This window comes from Cryptococcus neoformans, chromosome 4 (assembly GCF_000149385.1).
Source record: "Cryptococcus neoformans var. neoformans B-3501A chromosome 4, whole genome shotgun sequence".
In the NCBI taxonomy this organism is placed as follows: domain Eukaryota; kingdom Fungi; phylum Basidiomycota; class Tremellomycetes; order Tremellales; family Cryptococcaceae; genus Cryptococcus; species Cryptococcus deneoformans.
Window position 1 is genome coordinate 481743 of NC_009180.1, and position 9673 is coordinate 491415.

The following is a 9673-nucleotide window of genomic DNA, read 5'->3' on the forward strand; positions in this document are numbered from 1 at the left end:
GGCGCATGGCAACTTACGTAATATATCCCACGTGGATTTCCTTATCACTTCTGCCCTCGCATGATGCTTCTGGCGCCTTCCATCCACGATCTCTTCCCCCTTTGCTTTCCTTCCTTCTTTCCTTCATCCATCCATCCACCTCTCCTCTCTTTTCTTCTCATCCATGCAGGGATAGACACCCAACTGTCATCCATCCATCCGCCCGAACTCTTCCCACCTCGGTCCACGGAAGGTATAGGATCATACCCATCTTTCTCTTTCCATCTTTTTTTTCCCCTATCAGGCCAGAAAAAGAAAAAAAAACTGCAAACAACCTCTCAGGATGTTCTTCCTGGTTGGTACCACCCTTGCGCGAAAGCCTTGCTATTCGCGCTGACACGTTTACTGCTTTCTTTGCATCCGAACCTGCCCGACTGTGTTTTTTCTCTGCCCGAAAAATTTTGGTTGCATAGCGAGAACTTACTCATACAATCCTACTTCATCCATCCTACTTTGGTGCCCAGCTTGAAGACTATCTCCGTCAGAAGCTTTATGAGGATGTTGAAGGAACGTGTAGCGGTAAACATGGGTATGTTGTTCATTTTCGTCACAGCTCGGACGCTGACATGGAGGATAGGTATATCATCTCGGTCATCACCATAACAGACATAGGTGAAGGCAAGATCATCCCATCGACAGGTCAAGCAAAGTTTAAGACAAGGTATACTGCCATCGTCATGAAGCCCTTCAAGGGTGAAGTAGTGGATGCCAAGGTTGTCAATGTCAACAAGGCGAGTCTTTTGGCATCTGTTTTCACATTGTCCGACGGCTGACTGTTTTGCAGATGGGCTTCTTTGCGATGGTCGGGCCATTACAAGTGTTCGTCTCTTGTCATGTAAGTCACAGTTTCATTTTCACTTGCCCTCTTTGAGCATCCCCACCCCTCTCCATCTATGATGAACATTATGCATAGGGACAACAGATCTTTCGGGAATGTTGATTTATGCGGGACGATCTTGTAGTAATTGATCGATTAGTTCCTGATCTTTTTATTTCCTTATTATTTCTAGAGTGCAATGACTGAGAGTCTGATCAAAGTTTGCTGACTGCCCGATCCTCAGCTTACTCACTCGGATATGAAATTCGACCCCAGCGTTTCGCCGCCATGCTATCGTTCAAATGACGAAATTATTCAAAAGGATACCAAAGTGCGAATACAAATTGTAGGTTGTAGAGTAGAAGCGAATGATATGGTAAGTCTATACCACTCGAACCGTGCTCCTGTTGCATCCCAAACTGAGAGGTGAGTTCAGTTTGCGATCGGAACTATTAAGAAGGACTATCTTGGTCAAATAAGAGATGAGTAAGGTAATTATATGGTATGGCTGTGTGCGCGACACCAAAGCATAAATTTGGGAATCCTTGTATTAGACTACATTAACATATACACACTATTGTCAGAAATTGAATACAACATGCATAAATGATGATGTAACCATGATTTCTGTGAGATGCGTTTTTTACGAGGCATATCGACTATCGTAGGTCGTAGTAAGGCGGTGGCTCGGTGCTCTGGTTGGTATATTGCCGGCCGGTTTGACGCTGTTGCCGTCAGGTTCGTAAAGATAGGTGATTGCCATGCCCGGCGTCTATGTGTAGTTTTCACAAGGGAGTCAGTGGAGATTGCTCATGGGACTGCTGAATGACATGCCGTGGGTATCTTTTTCCTTTCCTTTGCAGGTTTCTCTTCATCGTCTTTCGGCACAGCCAATAGGCCAGTGAGGTATCCGACAACGATGTAGTATATCCACGCCATCAAACATCCTACCGCGATCTTCTTGCTGACTAGCTCCGTTCAGCGGTTGGATCGACTGGGTCAAGACGACCTACCGAGACCAATAGATATAATAGACATTAAAACTTTAAGGTTGGTCAACCTTGTCGTCCATTTTTGCCTAGCCGTTTCAAATTCCTTGATTGTCTTTTTGGCCCTTTTCTGTCGTGCAGATTCCTTTGCTTCCATCTCGGCTTTTAGTTGGTCCCTGGCAGCAGGCGTCTCGCGTTGGTTGTAGTGGCCGCTAAGGGACACACTTGCTGTCAGCAGCGCTTCTTCCAGACACTTTGCACAGAATGACGGTCCTAGAACACTTGCATGTGAGAACTATTCCCCGCTTCCCACCACAGTTCTTTACTTGCACCCCTACCGGCCAGTCCGAGGGGAAACGGGAAAAGTCGTGGCTTCCCCTCCCTGGTCGTCAGGAATTTACTAGGGTGGGCGTCCGGGTATTCCCAGTCGCTCTTTTTCTGTTCAATCTTACTCTTCACCAAGGGATCCATTCTTGCCTTTTCTTCTTCGTGCGCTTTGGCCAACGAGGCGGAATGGTAGGAGAGCATGTAAAGAATGAAATGGTGTGAGAGGAGGAGAAGGACGAGGAGGATAGACAGGCGCGTAAGAGGCCCCGAGAGGGGGTTCGGGCCGAGAAGGTTTGTTAGGATGAGAGATACGGCGCAAAGGGCGAGGGCGAGTATGTGGAACGGGGTGAGGGTAAGGCCGTTGCTGGGCTTGAGGGGGTCCCTGAAGAGGTCAGGGGGCATTGTGCGTGTTAGTGGTTAGTAGATGACAGTCAGTGGTCAGTAATGAGAGTCAGTGGTCAGTAATGGCAGTGTCAGTGTTATAGCCATGGGAAATCGGCACGATGGATAGCGAATGCTACGCCGCATGAAAGGAGATGCGATGCGCGACGGGTCTTTTTGTTTCCGGCTGCGTGTGTCCGTGCGCTACGCGTTGTGACGCTCGTCGCTCCTTTATAACCGCCGCTGCGTGTACTTTCCCGTTATTAACCCGGCCACTCTCTCCCACGCGATGTCCTCGCCCCCCCCGCTGCATGCCCGTCGGCCAAACCCGAAGCGGCTCTCCCTCTCTCTCCCCCGCTCCCCGGCCGCCGCGCCCTCCCCTCCCCAGCCCGTCGCCCTCCCCCTCCCCCGCCCCCCCGGCCCACGCCGCCCCTCGCTCCTCACCCTCATCACCCAGCCCCCCGCGCCGTATGCCCCCCGCCCCGCCTCCCTCTCCCCCTCCTCCTCCTCCCCCACAGCCTCCACTTCCACCACCCCCTCCACCTCCCCCCCGCTCCCGCCCACGTTCGCCTTTGCTATGCCCACCGCCTACCCCTTCCGCCAGACAGAGCCCTACCACGACGGCCCGATCGAGGTTCTCCCTGGTGTCTGGCTCGGCGCCGAGGAGTCCGTCGGTCGCTGGGATATCTGGGCCGGGAATACGGCGGGAAATACGGTGAGAGTGGTGAATGTCGCGCAAGAAGTCGAGGATCCCTTTGACGCCGCCGGTCCAGGGCGTGTCTCTGGATGGCCAAGGCCGTCCGCGCTGCCAGCGGAGACCGCCAAGAGGAGAATGAAGCTCAGGACATATCCCGCCGTGGTTGGAGATGGAACGAGACCCCATGTGGAATACTGCCATGCGAGATGGTCACATGGAGAGCTGGGCCTGGCAGATCTGCCAGCGGATGCTTGTTTGGGTGACGTGCTGTATCCCAGGGCCCCTGAGAATAATGAAGGGCTGTGGAGATTCTGGGAAACCATCAGATGGATGGAGGAAGGGAGGCAGGGCGGAACTCCAATACTGATTCAGTGAGTGCATCTATGGAACGATATGGCAGACGACTGATGGACAATCGTCCAGCTGCCAGTGCGGCGTATCAAGATCAGCCACTCTGGCAATAGCGTATACCATGGCCCTCGCGGCCGCCGGTGCAATGCCACAGTACCTTGGACATATTCGAGTGATGCAAGATGCTTATGACTTTGTCAAGGGCAAGTCTTGTTGGATAGGCCCTAATCACTCGTGAGTCCTTGCTCGCCTTTTACTCCTCAATGCATCCTTTGGATCCGCCTGACGATCAAATCCGCCAGCTTGGTGTTTCAACTGGTCGATTTCGCCCGTAACCTTACTACGCTTCTGTCATCGCATTACGCTACTACGCCCGACGCGCCGATCCAAACGTCTTTCCCTACTGCTGCAGAGTCTGAGCTCAGCGAAGCTGAATGGGCGCGTCGACGGCGAGAGTTTGATGAAGACGAGATGGGAGGATGCACTACTGACCCTAGTACGGGTGCGAGCGATGGAGAAACAACCGGAGAAGGTTGCATGAGTGCCGAAGAGGCTGGTGAAGAGGCGCGAAGGCTGGACGCTGCCATGCTTGCCCGGCGAGCAGCGACGAAGGAAGAGGTGTAGACGATTCCATTCGAGGCGCTTTTAGATACACAGGCTGCGACGCGGCGGCCGGGATGTTTTTGTATTGTATATATACGGGTGGCCGGTGTGGGACGTTGAGTGATGTTTCTACGTCACACAAATGCACAAACACATATAACAAACAGCCAGCCATCTTCCCATCTTGCATCTCATCCCCAGCGCCACCATGCTCCTCGCCCTGCTCCCTATCCCCTCCGCCCTCATTCTTCTTCTACTTCTCCTCTATCACCTCACACCTCTCCTCGCACTCGTCAGCAACCTTCCCATCCCGCTTCACAAACTATCAATGATCATCCCTCATCCCAAAAGGGCTCGTAACTTGCCTCGCGAATTCTTCAACTTGCCTCCTCGCCCCGGCAGCCCCAACGGAGACTCAACACTGACATTGCGGGAAATCGGTTCTCGACTGGGAGTCAGAGGCAAGTTGATGTTGCTATTGATCTGTGAAGCAGCCATCAGCCTTATGGCCGGATGGATCGTCCTCAAATTGGGTGTAGAAGGCAGAGGTAATGGGGTGTGGGCCGCAGTAGCAGTTAGCATGATGCTCTTACCAGGCACTGCTGCCTGGCTCGCAATTTTCGTGATGCTATCGAGGCCAGCACATTATGATCGACATGCAAAGAGTCGCCTTTCCGGGGTTCGCAGGGCCATCTTTGGGGTCGGAGGCATATCTCACTCGACCTTATACCATCGTATTTTACCCTTGTCCTCTGCAACCACGTGTGTGGGAGTCATTCTGGCAGGTGTGCTTGGCGATTATTCAGCGAGGTATGTCATCCTTGCGTGGACAGCGACCTATATTGCAATCCTCGTCGGCTGTGGCGCTATGGGCCTATGGCAGATGGCGCGCACGCCTAGAAAGGGTATGATTCGGTTGCGCGGCGAGAGTAGGATGAGCATGTATGAGGAGAAAAATGATTTCATTCTTACCGAAAAGGGAGAAGAGGGGCTCAGAGCGGGAGCTACTTGTCTGGATGGAAATGCGAATGGGATGGAACGACTGAAAAGAAGTGACAGCTGGGTTTCCTCGCCTTGTGTGTGGCACTTTTATTTATTCGATATTCATCAACTGACTGTCATGTGATAGCACGCCGCCAGACTCTTCTTTCTTCTTTCGAATACTCATCCGAGACAGACGCTGCGTCTTCGTATAGAACCCCCAAAAGCAAACTTTCCTCCTCGTCATTAAAGGCACCGCAATTTGAACAGCAATCTATTGTCTCACCCTCATCCTTCCATTATCCCTCGCCAGATCGTCAGAACATCTCCAACGAAGGATCATGGTTATCCCATGATACAAACAGCCAGTCCACCATTTCAGAATGGTCGTTCCCTTCCCCTGAGCCCGCCGTAACACGACCCCGATCATCAGCTTCCCCAGCTATCAATGCCAATCTTCCCAAACCTGGTCAGACCCGAATGCAAGTGGGCCCCAAGACCTCAGATGCAACTACCTACACCGGTACCCTTACTTCAACCCCTGGGTCGGCCATCTGTTCTCCAGATGGTTCAATGCTGGCAGCCTATTCTCCAGATCCATTCCGACCTATGCCGCGAGGCTTCGAGTCTCTTACTAGTTACCCTATTTCCACTTCGCAATTAGCGGAGAGCAGGATAAGCTTAGCTCCGTCCAAAGTGACGACTCCCATGGACGCGATCGGCAATGTTCCAATCGAGATGGCATCCGCTAAACAATCGTCCACTTGGAGAACCCAGAATTATCAATCTTTCAACCAGCCTGCGGCTAGCGGCACCACTCTGGCCAATTCACTCGACTTCAAAACACCAGCACGCTCCCGTATCAGTGTAACGGACCATCGTGCACCTCCACCACCACCAATCCCCAGTAACATGCCGCTTCCGCCAACACCGACGTTTGCGAGAAGCAGTACTTTGTGGGAGATGAGCTCAAGCATGCACGGGAAGGAGAGCATGGAAATGTTGTTAGGAGGAGAAGAGGAGGTATGGGTCCCTGTAGATGAGCAGGTGGCTGGTGCTGAGAGATGGGGTGTTTCGGGAAGAGGAGTGGGCATTGTTGCTGTGGTTGGGAACGTTGCTTGTTTCGTGAGTTAGTCACCTTCGCACCCATCATATCGTGCCTGATTGTATTACGTAACAGACACTTGGCCTCCCTTTTCTCCTCCACCACGGACGCTTCACACATATCGCACGCGTTCTTTACCTCGTCTCTCTCCTCTTGCCCTCCCTTTTCTTGCTCCTTACGTCGTACATCTTGAGATACAGACTCTCCAAAAGCGTCTACCACCGCGCCATTAAGGGCTCAACAAAGTCAGCATCCACTGGCGTCACAGGCCACAAATCTCTAGCGTTGATATCGGAGTCCCAGCTCTCTCTCCCTGTGTCTATCTCGCCCAAGCTCACCCCTCCTCAGGCTAAGCTTGGATCTGTATCCGAAATCCACAACACCAAACTAAACATATCAAGGCTGGCCCATCGAAGACCCTCGCTCACTACTTATGTGGCTGCTGACAAGGACGGCTCGTTAAGCCATCCAGGACGCATAACTTTTGCAGACCGTAGCCCTAAGCGTCGACACACAGTATATGGTAATTTTACTATGCGGGACTTGGAAGCTGAGGAGGCTATGAGGAAAAGTTTATCAAGAAAAAGCTGTGATGTTTGGATTCAAAACGGACATGCCATTGAGGGTGGAGGATTCATGTCCCGTGCGGCGGAAATGTTCAAGCCGGTACCCGCAATGCGTGTACTTGTGAATCAGCCCCTCGATGCCAGAAAAAGAGACACTGTCAAAATTTTTAGGGGAGGAGTGGTCTCCATGATAGCTAAAAGGACCAGTGGTTTCTTCGAAGGGCGGCGACATAGTATACTCACCCATGCAGAAGCAACAGGAAAAACGAGGGGGCAGTATGAAGAGGCAAGCACTATTAATGGTGCATCCTCTCCTTGTTCACCAGCCAACTCCTTCCGTTCTCTATCTGCCACCAATTTTGATACCGACCGGCCGATTTCTCATACAAGCGGGCACCAGAGTGTCAACTCGACGGGCGAAGGTAGCACTCTTCCTGCCGTTCAGATATACCGTGCAACCAGAGGAAGGATGTCGAACGGACCTACCCTTATATTCGGAAAACGAATGTCGAATCAGCGGCTGAACAAGGCAGCTAGTGTTGGAGAAGGCGCTGGACTTGAGCTGGACCGGTTAACCGACAATGTCACGCCCAAGTGAGTCGCGGAGCTTCGTCAATGGCATGCCGTACGCTAACAAAACTATATGATAGCCTGCGACCCTCTGTAGACATTAGGAGTGACGCAAGCGAAGAGCCAAGCCAATGTTCGCCGCATACATCTCAACCAGACGAACAAGGCAATGACATTATTGAACAAAAGCGACCTCTTTCAAAGCAATTTGGCTACAGTGTAGATGCTGAAAACAGCTATCCTAGAGCTCCTTCCTTCGACAATCTGTCGTTCAAGGACCAGTCAACCCCACATCAATCACGTCGTCCAAGCAACAAACACCACATTTGCAATCAAAACTCGTCGGTAGATTTTTCCAGATCACCAGAATACTATGCGGCGGAGAGTAGTAGTAAGTTGTTGAAAGGCGAAAGCGCCGAGAGTAAACACTCGCTGGTCCATAAATCCTCCTTTGGTCTGCCCAGGCTGAAGGAGGAAGATTTCACAGCCGATGTACGCAAATCTTTTGAAGAGTTATCTCGACCCATCTTACTCTACGACGTTCAATCTGCCGGTATTGACCTCCCTCCCATACCGAGTTCCCTAACCATAGCTCACCTCAACTTGTCACCCATAACAGAGAATAAAGAGGACAGTTTCTCTGAAACCTCCATGATTCTTTCCAGGTCATGTGTGGAGGATATGCATCTCGCTCTACAGCTTGCTGCCTCATCCTCGAATCAAAATATCGCGCAAGAGATCACGGAACATGTTGGGACCCTCCAAGATTCTAAGGGGAGCTCTCTTGCGAGCCCGATGGGCACTGAAGTGGAAGATGCTGTGGAAGAGATGGAAAGGATGATGGCAATGGATACTCCTACTCGGGAAGACTTTGTTGTTTCCCCGTCACTCTCGACTTCTACTGCTCCCAATGGTAGACTGAGGAGTGCCAGCGACATATCAGTGTCTACTTCTGCAAGCAGCGCGATAGCCGATACTAAATCTGTCAACTGCTACCTTGGCGGTTTAACGAAAGATGGGCCGCCAATTCCCACTATCCCGGCCGCATACCGGCAACCATCCGACTTACCCACTGTCGTCTCTCACCCTCATCCTCCTCCCTTGGCGAGGACTCCTTCTTCTACTACTTTTGGTTTAAGGGAGCAGACAGACCTCCGCCATTTCTGCATCTCGGAGCCTCATCCCCCTGTTCAGCGATTGCTTCCTAAACAATCTTCCGACTCGACGTACTCCGCCTCCTCGAGGATCGAGTCAGAATTGAATGACAGAGAACAGACCTTACCTCTAAAAATACGAGAGTATCAGCCATCTAAGATGGAGATGAAAATCGCAAAGCAGCTTGATGAGCGTAATCGGTGGAGGAGTATCGATGCGAATAATCGCGAAAGGAGAGCAGTGGTGGAGAAGCCTGCCATAAGATCGACGGTGCAGCATAGCAAGGGTAGTACTCTCGAATCAACAGTTCGTTCTAGTCCTCTGAAGCCTCTCCAAGTAATCGCGGAGAAGCAGGCAAATCGCACGAGTCTTACCAATCCCAAACCGACTTCCAAGGCCGTCAAGGGATTTAGTGTATTATTGCAAGATGAACAAGGAGGGTCAAAAGTATCATTGGGTGGGAGAAGTGAAAAGCAAAAGGGGAAGGAGAATGCAAAGGGAAGCAAGGCGTCATCATCAAGTTCGGCGACTGTTTGTATGAAGGGGCTGAGGGCGTAGTTCAGTAACGTATAATGAATATATTGGTCATTCGATTTACATGTACACGTCTATACTCATATCGAAAGGAATGATCAACTCCATGACAAAGCAGTTTCTATTACCATACCAGGTTCTTTGTATAAAACAGGAAAGACATTGGGCTTAGCTACATGGGGAGATGTGACCCAAACACTTATATTAATGGCGCGAACGATGTGTAATAATTATTTACCCGAAGCTAAGAGCTTCTCGAGCATACTGCCGGTACCAGCAGAAGACTGTGAAGTGACACCGGCGTCGAGTTTTTCACCCTCTGTGACGCAAATCAGTTGTCGACGCCCATTGAGAAGAATATTAACTCACGAGCACCATACACGTCAATTGAGTCAATTCTGGTGGTCTCCTCGTCCTCCTGATTGTCCTTTACCAAGATATGCAAGCTTCTCACGTTCTGAAACCTCACGTATCGCAATGGAATTCTGTCTCCTTTGACTTGCTCTGGGGTCAAAATCAATTCTTGGGCAGGCGCCTCGTTTTCCGCATCATCGAAGC

General features: G+C 51.2%; 5 protein-coding genes across 5 annotated transcripts in view; 3 read left to right on the forward strand and 2 right to left on the reverse strand.

Moving 5' to 3' along the window:
* Window positions 1-322: 322 nt before the first annotated feature.
* On the forward strand, window positions 323-1346 carry CNBD1580 (hypothetical protein; the record flags this gene model as incomplete). Its single annotated transcript, XM_771017.1, has 6 exons — window positions 323-334; window positions 453-568; window positions 617-761; window positions 824-874; window positions 1101-1232; window positions 1293-1346. The coding sequence occupies 6 exons, from the start codon at window positions 323-325 to the stop codon at window positions 1344-1346; spliced, it is 510 nt and encodes a 169-aa protein (XP_776110.1).
* Window positions 1347-1666: 320 nt separating this feature from the next.
* On the reverse strand, window positions 1667-2574 carry CNBD1590 (hypothetical protein; the record flags this gene model as incomplete). The annotated part of the gene is made up of 3 exons (XM_771018.1): window positions 1667-1824; window positions 1870-2118; window positions 2247-2574. 3 exons carry the CDS (start codon window positions 2572-2574, stop codon window positions 1667-1669), a joined length of 735 nt encoding a protein of 244 aa, XP_776111.1.
* Window positions 2575-2842: 268 nt separating this feature from the next.
* CNBD1600 (hypothetical protein) lies at window positions 2843-4225 on the forward strand (the record flags this gene model as incomplete). Its single annotated transcript, XM_771019.1, has 3 exons — window positions 2843-3621; window positions 3674-3835; window positions 3904-4225. The coding sequence occupies 3 exons, from the start codon at window positions 2843-2845 to the stop codon at window positions 4223-4225; spliced, it is 1263 nt and encodes a 420-aa protein (XP_776112.1).
* A 187-nt stretch (window positions 4226-4412) lies between these two features.
* On the forward strand, window positions 4413-9139 carry CNBD1610 (hypothetical protein; the record flags this gene model as incomplete). The annotated part of the gene is made up of 4 exons (XM_771020.1): window positions 4413-5280; window positions 5334-6310; window positions 6366-7450; window positions 7507-9139. The coding sequence occupies 4 exons, from the start codon at window positions 4413-4415 to the stop codon at window positions 9137-9139; spliced, it is 4563 nt and encodes a 1520-aa protein (XP_776113.1).
* A 206-nt stretch (window positions 9140-9345) lies between these two features.
* The window catches only part of CNBD1620 (hypothetical protein), a gene marked incomplete at both ends in the record, with an annotated part of 1352 nt that continues 1024 nt past the window's right edge, over window positions 9346-9673 (reverse strand). The window contains 2 exons of the mRNA XM_771021.1: window positions 9346-9434; window positions 9485-9673. The exon at window positions 9485-9673 is cut by the window's right edge and continues 382 nt beyond it. Of these exons, the coding sequence (XP_776114.1) occupies window positions 9346-9434; window positions 9485-9673 (278 nt within the window). The remainder of the gene's footprint in view (window positions 9435-9484) is intronic.